This window comes from Hibiscus syriacus, unplaced genomic scaffold (assembly GCF_006381635.1).
Source record: "Hibiscus syriacus cultivar Baekdansim isolate YM2019G1 unplaced genomic scaffold, ASM638163v2 tig00112285_pilon, whole genome shotgun sequence".
Classification (NCBI taxonomy): Eukaryota; Viridiplantae; Streptophyta; class Magnoliopsida; order Malvales; family Malvaceae; genus Hibiscus; species Hibiscus syriacus.
The window spans coordinates 3,822,209-3,844,377 of record NW_024063293.1 but is presented as its reverse complement, the minus strand read 5'-3'; the positions used below and the strand labels follow the sequence as shown (position 1 = coordinate 3,844,377).

Here is a 22,169-nt window from a genome sequence, read left to right as displayed (position 1 = left end):
TGTAAAAGGTCGATTCAATCTTAGTTTGACTTCATAGTGACGAATTCAATCTTCTTCCACTTAATAATTCCTTTCCAGGGTTTCCTCCAAATATCAGTGTAGCAACTTATGCTATCAAGCTTGCATTTCTTAACAAACCATTTGATCAACTTGTTTCTTTGTGTCTTCCTTGTCTCAATTTGCATTAAAGTCACATAAGAAATGTTTCATTTACGGAGCTCTTGTTGCAGTCATAATTATGACCTCAGTGTCCCCATTTTGTCCTTGAACTTGTGTGAAAATCCAATAAAGCTTTCATTTTTGAAATGAGAATCTATCATCTTTGGAGAATGTAGATGTAAATATGCCAAACTTAGCAAATACCAATGAGATAATAGTGTTTGTTCTAATTTGACTTTTGAAACACATCACAAGGAGAATTTATCTTATTTATTTTCATGTGACTTCTACCCATATTTTTTCAGTGAAGGTCTTTGCATAGCATTCAGAGCTTTTGTAGGACGTCACTTAAGAACAAAGCTCATTGGGAATACAAGTGGGATGCCTTAACTTGTCAGTATCAATGTAGGTGAAATTACCAGTATAATGCAACCGTATGATGAACAAAATGATCATATATGGTCATCTCTATTATCACTATTTCACCATTTTCATTCTTCATACCTTTCTGTATTATTGGAAATATTTGTTCAAATCAATGATCTTTCTGAAGGATGATATGAGCTTTTAGCATGCCCAGTGTTTGCTTATTGTTGATATGAGCCTTCAAAAATGCCCTTCATGAATCATTTTTGATTGATTGAAATGGGCCTTCAAAATGTCCCAACATTCTATTTCTGGTTGAAATGGACTTTCAAAATATTTCAACCTTTTTATGCTGGTGTGAGCCTTCAAGATGCCTCACATGGATTACTTATGTCTTTTTCATGCTGATGTGAGCCTTTAAGATACCCACATGGATAACTTATGTCTTTTTTATGCTGATGTGAGCCTTCAAGATGCCCCAGATGGATAATATGGACATTTAAAAATACATCCAACCTTCAAGTCAAAAGGTTCACTCTCAATGTCCATTGAATTTGAATCTCATGATTCCCATGAGGTACAACTTTGATAATGCCCCATTTGTGGATCATTGTGGCTCTCTTCGTGCCCAAATCTCTTAATCTTGAATGCTCTCATTCCATTGTTACTAAACAACAATGTTGTTAAGTAACTTGAGGGATTCTCTTCATATTGTCACAAACTTAAGAAGTGATCAATCCTTCTGACAGATATGTTTGAGATATGTGCCTCTTCCGAATGAGATGATCATCTTCTTCTTGACGGGTCACTTTCTTGCCTTTTTGCTATGCTCTGAGATATGTTCCCCTTTTGAATAGGGTAATCCTTCTTGATGAGCTGTTAATAATGTCACAAAAGAGCGTTTACAAGTGCAATTCTCCATACTTTCTGGCTTATTGAACCACTTGCTTTCAAGAATGTGAAGTGTTTCATTATTCTGGCATTTCTTATTCTTTTTCTCCGATAGAGGTAGAATAAGCGTCAACTTGCTTCAAAGACCTTTCTCCTTTGAGATTGTCCTGTTTGAAAATATTTTTTCTCTTTTCTTTATCAAAGAATGAAAGAATTTTGTAAAATATTGCCCCTTACAGGTTTACAATTGAATCAAATCATAAGCATGAGTTCAAAGAATATCAAATAAATCAACTACTCTTTTAAATCATTCAAAAATCATAGTCTTATGGCAAGTGCCAAAATTATTGATTGATTTAAGGTGTAAGTTGATTCTGGTAAAGTAAGGTTCTTTCAGGTTGGTCTAGTATATATGTCTCTTTGAGCATCCACTAACTTGAAGAAATGGTTGTTATGCTCGTCTCATAGAGATACTTCTTGATTCCAGAATTTCAGGAACATCTTTGGGATGTGTGGTGCTTCATCAAGAGCTTAAGATCATCTCTTATGTTATTGTTTCACCATTCAATATTCGAGTCGCCTTTTCAGGTTTTCAACTCGAATCCTCCTTTGGTTTCAAGATGTTGTTTAGAAATTTTACATCTTAACCCCCCTTTTATCATTTTTCATATCATGCATTAAAGATTTAAAAAACAATTTTTGTAAATAAAAATCAATCCTGAGAGGCGAAATAAAATCTGAAGATAGTCTCTTTTACTTAGAAATCCATGTATGATTAGAATGAACTTTTCAGGTACGTAACGTAGACCGTGACTTATGGTTACGAAAGAAATGGATAAATAGGCCCAAACAAGTGTTTAAGGGTAATTGAATCAAGGATCAATTCATTCTGATGCCTTCAATCTTGTCTTGCTTGACTTGGATCTGCTTTGCTACTTGTATTTCATCATTTCTTTTTCTGGATCCCTCTTATATCTCGAACATTTCTTGTGTTTCTTGTTGAATATGAATCTTTGAACTAATTGTACTTGATCAACCTTGTAGGTTGAGGCTCAATGAATCACCCATCTTAATTCAATTTCTTTTTTTTCTTTTTTCTTCTTTCATTTTCTTTTTTCTTTTTTTCTTTTTTTTCTTCTTTTTCTTCTTTTTTCTTTTTCTTCTTTTTCTTTTATTTTTTGCTCTCTTTTTTCTCTTTTTTTCTGATGGATGAGTATAGGACTAAAATCTCATTTGAGCACCTCATTTTCTTCTTGCATTTCAGAAATTCTTTCGTTATTCTTGAATGAATTGATCTTCAAGCACTTTGTATTTGTTCTACCTTGTAACTTCTTGATATTTCTCACTTTATTTCACCATGATTTACTTTTGTAGCGAAATTTGGATTGATGATCTTCACTCATGCGAGCAGATGTCCTTCATCTTTACCCCCCCAGTGTGGAGGGTGATCCTTGGTTAGGGTTGAATCAGAAGAAAAAATAATTTCATACACATAAGTCTTTGTAAAAAGAGGTATCCCCAGGGGGATGAATATTCAGGATTAACTTTATTTACATGAAAACAATGTAATTAATGCATGATATAATTATTTAAATCAATCCCCTTATTTTTTTTCTTCTTGCTTCGAGCATGCCCTAATTACTCGAAATTCTCTTCGATATGTTGATCCATGATGCCTCATCTTGTCTCTTCTTGTAGGAAGATTCACGGATAATTGAAAGTTTGGTTCTTTTAAGGTTTTGGTTTTACCAGTATGATGGTTTTGTATCTAGAAGGATAAATGTATGCCTTTTGAAGTCGTGTATATGGTGGAATGTTATAAACTAATCAACTCTACCCAAAAAGGTAAACATATGGATTTGGTGTCTCAAAAATAGGTAGACACATTATTTCAGAGTCTCGGATAAATGTAGTGTCAGGATTTGGTTTTTGTAACGATCAAGTAAATGGCGTTGGATGGGATATGGAAAGTATAATTTTACCATTTTCCAAAGATCTATGACTCTTGAGAAATTAAAAGAATATTTAATTTATTTGATACTCAAAAACTTCAAGATTAAAATTTGATTCATTGCTCATAACCATAAAAACAACACAAATTTATTTATCATAAAAAGGATGAGAAAAGAAAAAGAAAAATATGATCAAACAAGATGATGAAAATAGAAAGTACTACAGTGGTATATAACAACTTCCACTTGTTTATTAGGCTTGCCCTATAATTCCTAGAATGTTGGTTTATAATTGGACCAGAGTTTTTGTCCTCACTTTCCCCCCATCTTTTGATCATTTCTCTTATCTGGGCTCATTTGGATGATTCCTCAGACGCATCAGTTTTATTCTTTCTTAGCAGCTTTTTGTTCAGATCTCATCTTCTCGTTTATCAATTGGAAGTTGGGCTCAAAACAATCCTCATTGGTGACAATACATTTGTCCTGGTTCTGAACACATATTACAGCTGTGATGGGCGTAGTATTCGTCAGGTTCTCTAAACTGCCCAAAGCCCCATCTATCATAGGAAGTATGATATGGCCATATGGGTGTTTGATATGTTTTCATGGTGGCATCTTCCCAGTTTATTTTTAAACCTATGGGCCAATCTCGAATTACATCAATAGAAGCCTTTTTACTTTGATTTCTTTTCTCATTTTCTTGCATCTGATATTCTTCACAGGATTCGATCACATTAGTCTCTGTCGAGGTAATGATTTCTAAGCATTGAACCTTAACCCCTTCTTCTACCTTGCATTTTTGAATTGTTTGCTCTAAAGGATCTTGGAAATTTCCCTAAAGGTTACTAGGAACCTTAGCTAAACAATTTGGAGTTCCAGTCTCATTTATCTAAGTAACCTCCTTATAGGTCCACTTTTCATTTGGAGGCCACTGTGGCTAGACATATCATGGAGTAATTAATTCTACTGAGAGCATTTTTGAATGCAAATTTTCACTCGAAAAGTGGAAGGGATGGAATTGAAAACCTTGCATATTATTTTTCTTCTTGATCAGCTTTTGACCCTTTTCTATTCCCCTCTTCTTTAGGTAAAGCTTGTCTCTCACAAGTGGACTTTTTTCTTTCATTGATTCTTCATTCACCATTAATTCATCAATGCCCCCTGGACCAAATCTTGAAGTTGTCTTGAATTATCATGCTCCCTAATAGGTTCTTGATCATCAGACAATATCACTTCGAACTCATCATTATCATTCACAACCTTATTCACAACCTTCACAGCGGGATCCTCTAAGGGTTTCTCTCCATGGATCACAACATTCACCAGGTCCATTAACATGGTCATTTGTTCTTTTGAATCATCCTGGAACTTTTTTGCATGATCAGTCATTTCTTGTTGAATCTTGATAAATTGCTCTTGCAGTTTCTCGATTCTACCAACCCTTGCTAAAATCTTATTCATGACTCTTATTCTTCTCTAGGAAGACCAAATTAGCTCCAATTTGATTTCGAAAATTCTGTCATGAAATCCTCCACGAATTATTCCCATATTTTTATGATTAAATGCATGTAAAATAGTTTGAAACAAAATGCAAATGCATGATGTAACATTGAAACTATAAATATAACTATGCAAAGATGCAAATGTAAAAAATGAAAATGTAAATACAAACGTAAAGATGCGAATGCAAATGCAAAGTTGTGAATGTAAAATGAAAATGTAAAAAATGCAGAAATGCAAAAATAAGAATACGAATTGTGCAATGCAAATGCATGTATGCAAAAAGGTGTTGATAGTGAATTGATTCCTTAGAACAACTTTTATACTAAAACAAAGTTTTAAACATATTATAGATACATCTGCATTATTTTCTACTTCATGTAAGACTCTTCGTTCTATATTTCTAGCCTTCTATATGAACATCAATCATGAATCAACACCATGGTATGAAAAATGTAATGCATAATGAAAATGATAAAAAACAAACAAAGGAAAATTAGGTAGTAATATCATAAAAATCCTAACCTCATATAATCTAGTTCCATGCTTTATTTGGAGAAATAAATCTAACCGCATGATTTCTAGTTCGCATGCATTTATTAGGAAAATAAAGTAAATTAAGACTCAACATGTTTTTCCTTGTGTGCTAACCTTACGAGATTCTCCTAGGTTAGGCTCTGACTAGATTCGAGTTCTAGGTTTATTATATGCTGGGTTTGGATCTAAGGTAAAAATGGTTATCGAATTGTCCTTTGTTGGTGTCCCCTTGGACTATCAAACCCTCAATCCTGGTCCATTACAGACTTTCAGATCGAGTTCAATTCGAAGGAACACGCTTCCTTATATCCATACGGAGGTAAAAACCACACGAGGAACATAAGGTGTGAGTTCAAGGAATGATCCCCTATCCCATACGGAGGTAAAAATCATACGAGGGAGTAGTTTCCCATACATTGTGTGAAGAAAAGCATAAAAAGAAATAAATAATGCACAACAAACAAATTTATTCTTTCAATATAAAGACATTTAATTAAACCTGAAAACAATAGCAAACCAGTTAGTACAAGTATTTATACAGAAAATGGTTATTAAAATAATCAAGGAATTAAAACAAATTTATAATTTTTATTGCAAAGATAATTAATTAATAAATTGGTGGCTTGACTCTCTTTTAAAAAAAGTCACCAATAGAGTCACCAAGCTGTCGAGACGGTATTCCGCCTGGCGAAAACAAGTGTCGTTATTTTCTAAATCCCGTCTCGAAAAAGTAAGTGTTTTTCTTCTGGCATAAGTTAAAACACAATTTGAGGAGTCACCACCAATCATTTTATCGAGGTATGATTGGTCACAAAAAATGTTGTTATTTTAATAAAATTTATAAAAATAATATTAAAATAACACAAAAAGGGTATGCTTATCAGAAAATGAGTTCGGGAGTCGGTTACGTGTGGAGAAGGATTATCACCCCCACAACGCCCATAATTGATACATTGTTTATTAATTAACGTCTTTGCAATAAATTAACAAATTTGTATTTAATTTCAATTTATAATCCCATAAAAAATTAAGAATATTATTTTATACAAACAAATCATTTAAAATACTTTCTTAATAAGTTAAGGAAATATTTTATGACTTATTGTATAAAATAAAATAACCATATTACATATAATAATTTTAATGATTTAATCAATAAAATATAAAAATTAAGGTTACTATTTTAACAGTTAATATGCAAAGTACTATAGTTGTAAATAATCCTCTAATAATATGAAAATATTAAAAATATTAAAATTAAGATAATAAAATACATATTTCAAGAAAAAAAATAAAAAATTAAACATTATAAATAATTAAAAAAACATGGGATTAAAAAAATATATAAAAATGTGGACATAACTTAGTGGAATGTATTTTAAAATGGAACACCATAATTATAGTGTTTCACTTTCTAATTTTTATTATTACTTTTAATAATGGTATTACTTTATTTCATTATTATTATTTTTTCTATTCATTATATTATTTTATTATAAGCACTAATATATATTATTAGGATACACATATGTGATTAAAATAAAAAATAATAAATAAATACTAGATTTAAAATATTTAAACATAAAAGGTAATAATAAAATAAAATTGCAATTAAATAATAACCAAAATAATAATATAGGATTAAATTTAAAAAATATAAATTATTGGTTAATATTCGAAATATTATAAAATATATATATAAAAAGTGTAAATAATCCTAAAATATTAGTTAAATATATGTAAATATACGGGTAGTGACTAAAATAAAAAAAAATAAAATGTGAAGACAAAATTAAAAGATATAGAAACCTAATTTTGGTAATTATAATAGAAAATTACAGAATACAAGGACCATGGACGTGATTTATCAATCCTAAAATTGCACACACACTCCCTCCCCAAAGTGATGTAGTTTTGATTTGGGTATAAATAAGGCAAAATAGGTCATTTTCCCTCATTTTTCCTCATTTTTCTGTTTTGCTCTCCCTTTTCTCTAAACTCCCTCACCGGAGAGAGCTCCATTCATCGGTCGACCACCGGCCGATCGCTATTCCGGTCACCAGCCGGTTACTATTCACGTAGCCAGTCACTATTTCGATCACTATTCACGGTTGAAAAAAAAATAAAAATAGCTCAAATCGTAGATCGGCTCACCCTAAACTCGAAACCACCTTCCTTTTTTCTAAAAAACTTCAAAACGGCCTAGATCTAAGATTTTACCGAAGGTAAGATCTCCTATTCTTTCTTCTCCTTTCGGTTTGTTTCCTACTCGTTTGGTGTTGCTTGCTCTCTTCCTGTTCTTGCTGTCGTCTTCTTTTTTTGTAGGTTTTCAAGGCTTTTTATAGGCCTGAGAAAGCTTCTAACAACCGTTCATTTTGGTTAGTCACTGGATCTACAATGGTGACTCACCATATGGCGATGAAGTGTGCGGCTATCCTCGCTTCTTCTTGATCCTTCTGTTGGAGGCGGCGACGTCGTGGCAACGTCGAAGTGGACCATCTGGAGGCGGTGCCGGAATAGTCCCTAGGGTTGGTGAACTATAGGATTCTTGCTAGATTTGATCTTGACCGTTGGATCTCTCCAGATCCAACGGTTGTCATATGTGACTGCTAAGATGAGATGTGAAAACCTTATTCGAGTTTTGGGCTTCTTGGGCCTTAACTGGGTCTGGGCCTGAACTAGGTTTGGGCCTGAATCGGGTCTGGGCCTGAACTGGGTTTGGGCCTGAATCGGGTTGATTTTGTAAAATGGGCCTTCGTGTTGTATTATTTGTAATAATAATATATATATATATATATATAATAATAATAATAATTGTAATATAATAATAATAATAATAATATATAGTCTCGGACGAAAATGATTGTCGACACTATGCTATTTTGTGTTTTTTGTTTTATTAAATTTCGATGGTAAATTTACAGAGATATTATGATTTTAAATGAATAAAGAATATTATTAATGAAAGTGTTAGGAAATTAAGATGGTTTTTATAATAATTATTAAAATCAATGTTAAAAATTGACGATTTTGATAATTTGTATTGTCTTTTATTCAAGAGTCATTATACGATGTATTTTATTTTATTTTTTTATTAATATAAGTAAGTATAAGATAATTTATATTTAAAGATAACTTTTATTCATAATATAACTAAACATAATTTTTGATGATTTTGTTTAAACGGTTAAAAGGTAACTAACGATTTTAATGGGAGAGAACGAAATTGAGGATAAAATTGAAAATTAAAATAAAAAATTAGAGACTAATATCAATAGAAATTTTAAGATGATTTTTTTGTCATTTTACATATGATTGAACCTACTATTTATACACGTTTATCTGAATTTATATTTTTGTAAAATTTAATTATGATTAAAAATATATTAATAATAAAAGATTGTTGTTGGAACATAAATGGATTTTAAAAGTTTGTTGCCATGAAAGTGGCTTTTAAACTAATATGAGTGTAAGGTTTTTGACTTGATTCTTTTCAAGGTCACAAAGCAGATTGAAAGTGACATTTCTTACATTGTAAAAACTACATACTAATGGCATCCAAATATGTTGTATATATATATATATATATATATATATATATATGTATATATATATACATATGTATATACATATATACATATGTATATACATACATATGTATATACATACATACATATATATATATATATATGTATGTATGTGTGAATGTATGTATGTAAACTTATACAAATTTAATTATTTGAATATAATTTTATAAATATATACTCGTTGAATGTTTGAAGATAAATCCTATATAAATACGTCATTATTACTGTTCGATTGATCTGTACTCATACAAGCATGTGTTTTGACATGTATTGTGTGTGTTGTTTCTTTTTTTAATAAACTTTCTAGTTTTTTTATATTTTGATATAATATTCTTCATTTCTTTCATTTTTTATCTCGAGTGATATTAGCGTTAGAGAGATCACCCTGATGACTTATCACGTAGATAAAGACGCTCTCTTTAATACACATCTTTCCTAAGGTGTTTGCACGGAGACATATCTTAATCCAAAAGGTGCAATTTTAGTTAATAATATTATTTGAGTACCATTTTAATAAAAAAATTTGAAAAGAGGATATATTCATTCATTCTCATGAAAAAACCAACTAAAAAATATCTATTGATATTATTCATTTTGTTAATTACCAACTCCTTTGGAGTTTGACCTTTTCCTTTTATTCACGAGTATTAAAAATATCTAAATTCATCGGTAAATTTAGAATATTCATATATGTAGTTCATACTTTATTTAGTTATTAAATTCAATTAAACTGAATCAAATTAGATTATTTTAATATAAATTAATCCTTTTTGCGATAATAAATAACATACAACTATTTACTTATTATATATATGTCATATCCATATAATCCATCCTATATATTTATAAATTATTAAGACTCATAAGTTTGTATATTTCGAAGGGAAAAAGAAAAAATGTTTATGTATATATATGGATAGATAGATATCGTAAAGATTATGTACGATGAATTATCTGATTGACGAACATGGCTGGAATCCGACTATCTTGTTCGTCGTCCTCGTCGTCATGGCACGGCATGGAGAGGTGAAGATGGTCCATGCTTTGAGAAGAAATGGGTGCAGTATTAGTAGTTTCAGCCACGAGTTCAAAATTGGAGGCGAAGTTGCTTATGTTTATGAGATTATTGGATGCTGAGGAATTGTTTGAGTATGCTGGTTGAAGCAATGCTATATGCTGCTCATGTTGTTGTTGTTGATGATGATGCTGCGAGTTTTGAAGGGCATTCGCCATCGCAAATCGACTGTTGATCAGCTGGTTTTGCACCATTGCTAGCTCGGCTTGCAGCGATGCTACCTGTGAAAAGAATCTTTTAAATAAGGTAAAGAGTTCGAGTCTATATTTTATTGGTTTCCATTTAAAAGAAATCAAATTAGGAAAGAAACTAAAATATGGCAGTGCATGTGTTGATTAACCTGTTGTTGTAAAGAAAATATGGTCGAGACACAACCGTAAACTGGGTCCGATAGCCTAGCTTGAGCTTCATACGATATCGTGATCACCGCGTCATGCCGTCGGTTCGCCGGGATGTGAAGCAAGAGCTTGGAAACGTTGCTAGCACCGAAAACCTTGTGGACCGCAGCAAACTTGGCCGCACCTTGATCCGAGCCAAAGTGGGGTGCGAAAATGCACCCACCAATACACTTCCTCCTCAAGAACTTGCATGCACCACATGGTGCTGTCGGGGTTAGGGCAACTTCTGGCACTGGCTCGACTTCAACCGGGATGGTGGCGCGCTTGCCGGCTCCCTTCCTACGGGTAGTTTCGGACATGCCATGGCAGTGTGGCTCGGCCATTTCAAGGGCTATTTAGGGATGTATTTTCAAGAGAGCAAAGATGTTTATGTTTATAGAATTGACATGAAAAGATGTTGGGCACAGATGATGTTAAGTGTGGGTGTGAGAGTTGAGAAAGGGGTTGCCTTTATGAGAAAGGCACAAGATTTGTGCTGCCCGTGGCGTGTGGGAGTAGTATCATGGATGTCATGCCAATTGACATGAATTAAATTCTGAGCTGCTAGTACGTTCTTGTTATCATTTTTAATAATAATTTTATATTATTACTCATAAATGATAATTAAATAAAAATTTAATTAAAAAATAAGTTTTCAAATTATATATTTTCTTTGTTTTGGGTGTCTATTAGTTTTATTTGATCAAAGTAGGTATTTAATGTTTATTTTATTATCATTTAAGATACTTAATGTTTCATTTTGTTATCATTTTAAAGTTATTTAACCATTAGTTGGTTGACACATAGTATTAATTTATGATTAATATTAAATTTTTAAAAATAAAAAACCTAAATTTCTAAAAAAATCTAAATTTTTTAATTTATCAAAAAAAAATTATCTAATCCCCTTAAACTGTCAGAGACCATGCGGCGAGCAAAGGTTTAGGAGGCTCAATTTTGGTTTAGGCAGTAGTGCAGTCTCACCAACGACGACAAACAGACGATGGTTGGGTGAAAAAAATTATCTCGTGTGACGAGATTACCGACTAAGTGTTGCGATTATTTTATTTTGAACGAAGACATACGGCAACAAGGGGCGACCGAACGATGGGAGTTTGGCGATATTAAGGGTAGTTGATTCGACGGTGACATATGAGATTTAGAGATATGGGTTTAAATATTTATGGAATTTAGGTATTTTAAGTAATTTAGGGGTTTAAAAATTAATGGTTTTAGTTTATTTTAAATAAGATTAATAGAAATTAAAAAAACATACTTTGTTAAGCACTAATTCGTGATAGACCCCTTAAATTATAACAAAATAAATATTAAGCACGCATTTTAATGAATATCTAAATTAGACAAAAGGTATAATTTAAGTATTTATTTTTCAATTAAGCCATAAATAAATGAGATCACAAACAATGATACATAAAATTCGTAGAGATACATCAAAACCTACAATCCTAATTATATATATAAACCTTGAGAGCCTCCACAACTACTCTGTATTGCTATTTTTCTTTTCATTTTATATTTTCATCAAACGAATCACATAACACTTAAATCGTGAGAAACCGAGACCTAATTACAATAGTGAGATGTTTAAATTGTTTTGAGCACCTAATTACCATCGATGCCAAATGCTCTTTGACTCGTGTTAAATTTTAATACCAACAATAACGATGGAGGTTGCTTTGTATTTATGCAACAGTAAGAATCACAGAGCAATGAAATACGAAACAATTTATTCTCAATCAATAAAATGGCATTGACCACATAGTTAGAGCTTGCTGGTGGATATATCTCCAAAGCTGTGTGACGCGGGTGTTACTATTCCTCGATCTCGATCTGGGATCTGTTCGACTTTTCCCGCGGCGAATACTGTCAAGTTTAACGTTGACGACTCTTCTTGCAGGCCCGGCTGGCTGCGGAGGTGTCATGAGGAATTAATACTAGATGGCAGCATCATCTCAGTGTTTTCATTCAGGGTTAGAGTTTTGTGGATGGAAAAAACCAGTGTTAGAAGAGTTTTATTGTTCTGATAAAGGATGCCGTAGCGGATGATAATGATGATTGATAGATAGTTGTCATACAAACACCCTAGTCGCAATTGACTAGACAAACTCGATAATTGACTCTAACCAGCCCTCCTAATAGCAATGAGAAATCAAATGAGAGTGTGAAGATCCTCTCACAAAGGAACTTTAAAGAACTTAATGAAAAGAATGCTTCGAAGGCACAAGGCAATCAATACCTATAAAATTGAACTATCTTTGTATTATTAATCAAATAAATATGCCTTTTCAAAGTTAAATGAAACCTCCTTTATATAGGTGAGCAGTCCTTGTTGTAACATGACTAATGAATAAAGATAATGTTTCGATTCTATCTTAATTCCTAATAAAATAATAAATCTAATCTTAAAAGATAATACATCATCCTATATTAAACTATATTACAAATAATCAATAAAAAATTCGTAATATTCATGAAATCTCGTATTAATCTTGTATAGAAATTTCTTCATGCGTTATCTTCAATAAAATGGACGTATCTTGAGTTCACGATATCGGATTGATGCGATTCAAAAAATATTGGAAAGCCAAGAGACAGACGGTCATATATAAAGAATAAATGTTGACCGAATAAGATCAGGATCTCATTCGAAAAGTAGTCGCAAGTCTGATGTTCTGTTATTGTTCTTTTCCAAGACTTGTTCGTATAGATCAATTGGAAATGCTAATATATCTTCTTTTAATGTGAGTTTTGTGATGCACGTATCACGTTCATTCTAAATATATTCGGGATTCATGAAAATTCTCGAATAGAAAAAACTAATACACAAAGAGTTCTAAGATAAAATGTTTGCAAAATCAATCAATTCTAATCAATATTATTGAAACTGAACCGATTAGATCATAAATTTAAAATTTAATAGATTTAATCCAATCGAATCAAACCTAAAATGACACGAAAGTCAAAAATAATCTTTTTGAAGAATATAAATTAAATATATAAAATAAGGAAAAGCCCACAAATTTTGGGTTTAATGTGTGCATCAAGTCGAGTTGGTAAACTAATGGGCCAAAATTAAATATATAAAATAAGAAAAAGCCCACAATGGGTTTATTTTCAGATTCATCTTATAATAAAATACGCATTCCACTTTTATTCCCAATTATTTAAATGAACACATATAATCATAAACTATATAACAATCTCAGTTTAGGGGTTTTATGACATAATCAAATAAGCTGAGATTTTTTTTGTTTAATATTATGTATATTTTTCTAAGTTTGGTATGATTAAAATATATTCCTTTTATAAAATGGAAATATAGATATTACAAAATAGATTAATTGACTATATAAATAAATCAAATTAATAAAATAAATCACACATCAACTATGATGTAGAATAATTATTGTCTTAAAGTAAATACATCCTGATTGATGTTATTATTGAAATGGTTGTTGCTTTCAGAAGTTAACACAATCCTTTGAAAATTATACATGAAATTTAAAGTAAATGTCGGCAGTAACCGAAAAGACTCTCAAGAGGAATACTCGTCCAAATGTGTAAGTAATAGGGACCAAATTGATAAAATGTGTAAGTAATAGGGACCAAATTGATAAAATGTGTAAGTAATAAAGATTAAATGTGTGATTACATCAATTTTTTAACAGTCACGTCCGTTAAATGCTTATATATGTAGACTTGATTGACATCATTTAAATAGTTAAGTGGTACGATTGAGAGAATTAAAAGATGTATAAACTATGTATTTGGTCACTCAAATATCACTTTGGTTTCGTTTTGATCACCCAACTATTATTTTTTTCAAAATCATACTCGACCTTATGTTTTGGTTCTATTTTGATCACCTATTATTAAAAAATTAACTGTGATATTAACATGTCATCATTAAAAAAAATCTATGTCAGTAGTTATGTTTATTTTTTTAATGGCGGGTGACCAAAACATAACGTTATATATGATTTTGAAAAAAAATGAATAATCAAAACAAAACCAAAGTGACAGTTGAATGACTAAATGCGTAGTTTACCCTTAAAAGACCAAATATCGGATTAGAATATTGTCGTAGTTAAGTGATCATGGGTGTAGATTACCCAGGATTGAAACCATTATGGGCAAAACATAAAGTATAAGTACAAGAAGAGGCTATTCCTAGGGTGAGGGCTTTGAAAAGAAACTTAAGACCATAAAAGAATCATAATAATACTCCTTAGACAATACAGTTTGGAGGGACAAATGAAAAGCCACAATCCATGTTGTTTGTACTCTCATTTTTGACACACATCAATGCCTTTTGCAACTGTGTGGGTTGAATGCAACATCTCTCCCCTCTATTATCATATGCCCCAATAGCTTATAGCTATATACATATATATAATTGCTCTAAAATGTCATGGTTTCCTCAATTTCATGTATCTTCAACGTTTCGTTAAAAAAATTTCATTAAACGAAACATACGAAGAAAAAAATGTTAGTAAAAACTCCAACATTAAACATAAATCTTATTATCATAAAACAATTATCAAATCAGATCTCTCGAATCGATACATCGGATCGTCTTCTCGAGTCGAGAGAGCTAATTATTGAGGGAGTTAGTGGTCCAATTCCAATTACTTAGAGTTGACAAAGCTAGAAGGAACAAGTAGTTTGAAGAGACAAAGATTGTTAAAAACATTTTGTGGTCCTGGCATTCCCTCCCAAAACACACATCAGATTCTGGTTTTAATTTTCCAAGTCATTTGTACTATTGGTTTTTGTAAATATAAATATAATATATATGTGGTACTTGTTAAACCAATAAGTGAAGTAATAGTGGCGGCATTATCAGAAGAAAAAAAAACAGTTACAGTTACATAAAGAGAAAAGAAATACATTTCACCTCAACTAATATTAGAGTTGTATGATTAGATTCTGTTTTAATTTAATTTAAAGAGTTTGTCGGACTTAATGTTATATTTTAGTTTTATTTTAGTCACTTGTTAAGAAGTTAACGATAATATTAACGTGTCACTATAAGATAATATCACTTCATTATTGAAAAAATAAAAAAAAATATCACATCAATAATAATGTTTGTTTTTTAATTGTGGATGACCAAAACGTAACGTTAAATATGATTTTTAAAAAAGTAATAGTTGAGTGGCCAAAACTGAGTTAAAGTGATAATTGGGTGGCTAAATATATAGTTTAGCCTATTATATATTTTATAAAGGAGGCAGACGATGAGTACAGCACAGTGAGGATTCCTTGGCACAGTGAAATCAGTAGGCAGTTTTCCATTTGTGGTAAAAGTCCAAAAACCTACAAAACCCTCGTAAAACTCGCACTAACTTGGCAACGTACGCCATAATCACTCCCATGAAACTGGTAAAATTGTCCGAATAATATTTTTAGTTTTTATATTTTAATTTTATGATATTAAGTTTTTATACTATCTTTTATTTAAAAAAATATTATTAATATATTTATTAAATTTTATTTATTTTTGTTGTCAATTGTTGAACTTATAACTACAAAACATTTAAAAGTTAAATTTTAGAATTTGAGATAATGTACAAACCCTTACATGAATCTAGTTTTTTTTACCTGAATTTACCATTTTATAAGTTTTTTTTTTTAGTAATTTTCATTTCCTATTTGAAATTATTTTTTAGGGGACATCAACCAACATTTGGTTATGCTTTTGGGGCACATGTATTGGAGTTTTCTCTTTATTTCTCTTATTAAACTTTAGCTTATTATAATTATTATTTGTTTTTCGTTTTCAAGTTTTCTCAATATAAAATATTTTTTAATAAATACAAACAAAAAAATATTTACTAAAACAGACATTATTAAACGAATATGAAAGATATATATATATATATATATATATATATATATATATTGTATTTTTGTCGTGTATTTTTCATTGCCGACATTGCAATAGTAGTTTTCTTCATATTGATAGAGGGAAATATAGAGTGGAGTATTTATGAACAAAAACACCTAATAAAGCTAAAAGTATTTTTACTATCCATATATAAAAATCAACGTACAATTTCCCATTTTATGGAAACCTTTGCATCAATCATTTTACACACTCACGACCCAAATTTATTGAGCTTCCTTTACTAAAAATTAAAACCTAAACCAAACTAAGGACAATAATATTTTATGAATAGGAACGTATACGGCGACGGACGTATGATTTTATGTTAGAGGGTTTGTGGACTTATAAAATTGTAAGAAGATAAAATCAGATTTTCAATAAAAAAATATGAAGAAAATATCTTAAATATATAAGAATTTAAAATTTTACGATACAATTTATTGATATTTGAATTTCCTGCTATTGTCAATTAATAATAAATTTATGGCACCATTTTTTGACCATTACTTGAGGTTGTTTATTTTATAGATTTGATTATTATTATGGAAAAGGAAAAAAAAAGTTGTCTCTTCTCTTTACATGGACTCAGCTTTCCATGCATTCCTTCACATGCACTTTGCCATTTACCCCAACCCTTTGTTTCCCTCTTTCACATCCCCCCTTTCCTCCTTGTTTCTTTTACCATTTTGACCTCTCTTTTTCATCGGTTCTTTCTTCGATATAATATATATATATATATATATATAGTAATCGTTCGTCTCTATTTTATGATTCGTATTCAAGATTTAGAGTTATCTTTTTCGACAATGTTATTTTCGAAGTTCAAATTTTTATTCTCTCCTTAAAAGTATAATATATTTTATCATTGTATCCAATCGATTTTAGGACTTTTGGCATCTCTAATGGGTATATAAATCAATACTACTAATGTTTTGCTTAGTTTTCTTTATTGAAATCTAATGGGTGACCATAATTAGTATTCAAGAAGGGGGGAAATGTGATACATTGTCATTCTCTTTGACGGCAAGCTAATTGTGGCTTAATGTTGATTTAGAATAATATTGAAGGACTAAAGTATAAATCCACCAAAAAGTAGGCTTTTCACCTTTTGTCAAGTATGAAGAAGCATATGATAAAGTTTGAATCTTTAAACCAAAGATGACTAGCTAGCTAGAATTGAATAGGTATTTGATTGGAACTAATAGGAAGAACATATAGAGAACGTCTTTATTGGATCAAATATTATAGAAGTTCGATATGAGATGACTCTCGTAATTCATTTTTCTTCATTCAAAATATTTGTATTTAAATGTCTAATCTTACTTAAAAGATTTAATATCTTATCTTATCTTATCTTATCATATCAACTTATAATTATTAAAACGACATATTTTAGTTCGGTAGAATTCAAAACTTTTAAGAATGGGCAAAAATTTTATTAATGAATTAATTTTTGAAAGTGCGTAACAATATTGATACCAACCGAGTTAATGTTAAGAATAATTGAATAAATGGATTCAAATAAATCAAAGCTAAAGGATATAAATTTTTTTATTTAATTATTGTATTTAATATATTGATTGACTAATCAAGATCGAGTACTGCAGAAGTCTATCAAGAGACGATCCTCTTAATCTAACCTTTTCTATTCACAATATCAAGATTTGAACTCATGATATTATTTAAGGGATCTAGTACCACATCCCTCTAAACCAATTAGTTGTTGATAAAAGGTAGAACATTTTGATAAAGCTTTGAGGGGCAAAGAAGTAATTTCAACTCTAAGAGGTGCAACCAGCAAAAGGGTGATTTGGTAACTTCAAAAGGTGACAATCCAGCAGTATCTTATATATATATATAAACTTCACCCTCCCTCATGTATTCTAGACTGTATATTCATGTGTTTTGGTTTTCTTTTCTTTTCTTTTCATATATTTCAAACCTAGGTATCTTCATCAATGGAAGATCAAGCTCCAGACCGTAATAGTCCGAGCCATGTTTCAGAGAGGAGTGAACCAGTCCGGTCGAGGTGGACACCGAAGCCAGAACAAATCCTCATACTCGAGTCCATCTTCAATAGTGGCATGGTGAACCCTCCCAAGGACGAAACCGTGAGAATAAGAAAGTTGCTCGAGAAATTCGGTGCTGTTGTTGATGCCAATGTGTTCTACTGGTTCCAAAACCGACGTTCGAGGTCTCGCCGCCGCCAACGACAGCTGCAAGCCGCCGGAGCTAGTGAACAAAGAAATAATAACCAATCACAACCATTTGCTGGCGGCGGCAGCGGTGGTGCAATTCAGTTTGAACATAGTGATGTCTCTAACTTCAGTTCTTTCCCACCTTTCCTCGTTGGTTCATCTTCTTCCTATGGTGTTATGAGTGATGATGGCATGGAAAATCTTCTCTCCATATCCCCTCAAATGGGGTTTCAAGATCAAATCTCGAGCATCACATCGGTTTTGTGCCCATCGGAAATCTCGAATTTGCAATATCAATCCGGTAATTTCATACCCCTTAAACTTTCGATATAAATTCTTAAGTCCGTAATCTAACATAGCACAGTGCTTCAAGTTGAATTTTGAAAAGAATCTGCAACAGTAACTTTCTTGTGATGTACCAATGGGATTCAGTGGTTTGAAAATAGAGTTGCACTATACCCCAAATATATGCTGCATGTTTATATGGAACTTTTTCTCTTTGCAAAGAGAGAAGAAATGATTGAAGTAAACCCTAAAGTTTACCCTTTACCCCCAATGTATTCTTAATATTCTCTTGTAAATTTTCTGGGATTTTGTTTTAGGGTTCATCACAGTGTTCATCAATGGAGTACCAAGTGAAGTTCCAAGGGGTTCACTGGACATTAAGGCCATGTTTGGACAAGATGTAGCGTTGGTCCACTCCTCTGGTGTGCCTCTCCCCATGAATGACTTTGGGTTTTTGCTTGAGAGCTTGGTTCCTGGTGAAAGTTATTTCCTTGTAAGATTGATTCATCTATTTTTCAAAGTTTTTGTTTTTGAATGATTCTCAATTCACATTTCGTTATACAGAAAAAATGTTTGATGTTTGCAGGTTTCAAGAACACCGTGAAGAGGAATTGAAGCTGCAAAAATATGTATATGTATTTTTAGTTTTGAATTTTGAGAAAAAATGATTGATATTTGCAGGGTTTTCTATACATAAATCTATAGAAAACCATTTCTAAACCAAGAGAGATTAGTGCATGGGATTATATCATAATTAAGCTTGAAGCCATATATGTATATGCCTCAAATCATCTTATTGCATGTATGCATGTTTTCGGTTGTTCAAACACGGCATTTATAAGGGTGTTTAAACGTTCATTGTCAATGATTGAAAATCTTTCGAACAGATGCTACCTTATAATAATTTCAGACTAATCAAAAAAATCTCGTGATGTATTGATAAATTAGTCTTTAGACATTCCCTTTCCTTCTCTTTATATTTTTTTCAAAAATTACATTTAAAATTTAATTTAATCGGTAATAGGCAAAATTAGTTAAAAAAATGTCCTCGGAACAAAATTCTCTGGTTAATGCATTCCCAAAATTATTTTCTCAAAAGAAATCTTTTGAACAGTATCACGGGAAAGACACTCGAAATAGTTGCGTCGTTATGAAGATGCAGGGAAAATATGGCGTCTTCCCCATGCTCCCATGGACGGTACACATCCATGTCTTACTTCACCATGCTCCTATGGAATGCAGAATATGTCGGGTGATCCTCACGTGTTCTCCAGACATGCAGAAAATGCCTATTGTTCCTTGCGTCTTCCTTATGTTATTGTTCAAAACTCCCCATTTAAAAAAAATCTTTGTAGTGCATTACATGGGAAAATAAATTTTCTACTACAATATCTTAACAAATTTTCCATAAATAATGTGATAGAAAACTTTTTTTAATTAATGGCTAGTATTCGATCTATTAATCGACTAATATATACAATTGTATATTAAAACCTTTATTTTAAATCCAATCACATACTTGAATTATAATCATTTATATATGTAATAAATAAATATAAAACATTACCAAAATTTATTAACTGGTCTTAGTAATAAGAGAAAATAACCTCAGTGACCAAAAATCCCATATAATATACGGTTTTAACCAACTTTTTCCGGATTTGCCAAAATGACTAACAAAATCGCAATGTGATCGCTAATTCGCAACGCGATCTCCATTATCGCAAATTCGCGTTGCATTTCGCGTTGCGATAGTTGGAAATCGCGTTGCGATGGTATACAGTGTCGTTGCGATTTTCCTAATTCGCAATGCGAATAAGTAAATCGCAACGCGAATTGGGAAAATCGCAATGCGATACTGACTATCGCAATGCGATACTTACTATCGCAATGCGATAATACAAAATCGCAACGAGATACTGACTTTCGCAACGCGATTCTGACTTTCGCAACGCGATTTACATAGCACCATTCGTATTAACGCGTATTTTTTTTTTCAAATTCCAAACACGAAATTTTTCTTAATAAATCGGAAACTAAACCGTCCACAGTAATCGCAACTCATAACCTCAAACCCAAAATCACAACACTCAGTCTCATCTCCATCTCTCACTCTCTACGGCGAAATCCGTCCCCATCTCCGAAGATTTCCGTCCCTATCGCCGGCGAAATCCCTCACAATCATTCACAGTCAAAAATCCCTCACAATCATTCAGAAATGGAAAATCAACCTCCGAGGGTTAGTTTTTTTTATTTTTATTTTGAAATTTTTGCATTATTTTAGGTTTTTCATATTGAGATTGATGATAAGTTTACTGGTAATTTCAATAATAGATTAACCATTTCACTTAGATTTCTTATTAAATTCATTCGATTGCTACCAATACTGCTAAACTTTAGCCTGTGAAGTTAGTATTTGTCTTTGTTTTGTCTTTTGGTTGAAGTAATGCAGAAGAAGAATAGTTTCGAGAATGAAAATCGCAACGCGGAAATAACTATCGCAACGAGAGAATCGCAACGCGAAATAAAAAACGCAACGCGAAACAAAAATCGCATTGCGATTTTCATTTCGCGTTGCGATTGTATGGTCGCGATAGTCATTTCGCGTTGCGATTCTCTCGTTGCGATTCTATCGTTGCGATAGTCATTTCCGCGTTGCGATTCTCATTATCTCGTTGCGATTTTCATTTCAACCAAAAGACAAAAACAGTGTTGCAAATTTTAGTTTCAAGAATAAACTACTATTTATGTTTATTGTTTTGTTTTTGGTATATCTTGACAGTGTAGTTTTTGGTATATCTAACTTGGTATGTTTATTGTTTTTTTGTAGAAATTTTTTTCGGCTTCATTGACATTAAGGAATAAAGTTAGCCTAGCCACTACAATTGCTTCGAAGCTTTCACCTGCACAAAGAAAATTGTTTGAAGAAACCTGCTTCGGGCCATGGCTGAGAGTACAGCATCCGGGTGGAGATGCTAGTTTGACCCATTTGTGGCTTCAGACCATGACTAGCGATCTACCCGACAGTATACAACGTGGTGAGGAAGAGATATGGTTTCATTTTCCACCGGCGTATACTTGTTTTGGGCGGAAGGAGTTCTGCTTAATCACTGGTCTACGATTCGGACACGATGATGTAGGCCGGTACACTCGTCATATCACCCGCCCATCATGGTTATCCAGGGTTTTTCCTGATGAGTCAATAGAGAAGTCGAACTTACACGTCGACGACATGAAGAAATTGTTTAATAAGAAAGATGGTTTTACTCGGATGAATGACGTCGATGTTGTCCGAGTATGCCTTCTACTACTTTTGTATGCCGACTTTTTA

The 22,169-nt window shown here is 31.8% G+C and overlaps 2 protein-coding genes across 2 annotated transcripts; one reads left to right on the top strand and one right to left on the bottom strand.

The window, feature by feature from the left end:
* Positions 1 to 9,928: 9,928 nt before the first annotated feature.
* LOC120177320 (LOB domain-containing protein 20-like) lies at positions 9,929 to 10,821 on the bottom strand. The gene is made up of 2 exons (XM_039183505.1): positions 10,408 to 10,821; positions 9,929 to 10,288 (listed from the first exon to the last, which is right to left on the bottom strand). Exons 1-2 carry the CDS (start codon positions 10,786 to 10,788, stop codon positions 9,929 to 9,931), a joined length of 741 nt encoding a protein of 246 aa, XP_039039436.1. The 5' UTR covers positions 10,789 to 10,821.
* A 7,433-nt stretch (positions 10,822 to 18,254) lies between these two features.
* On the top strand, positions 18,255 to 19,573 carry LOC120177241 (WUSCHEL-related homeobox 11-like). The gene is made up of 3 exons (XM_039183462.1): positions 18,255 to 18,854; positions 19,156 to 19,331; positions 19,425 to 19,573. Exons 1-3 carry the CDS (start codon positions 18,314 to 18,316, stop codon positions 19,440 to 19,442), a joined length of 735 nt encoding a protein of 244 aa, XP_039039393.1. The 5' UTR covers positions 18,255 to 18,313; the 3' UTR covers positions 19,443 to 19,573.
* The last annotated feature ends 2,596 nt before the right edge of the window (positions 19,574 to 22,169 follow it).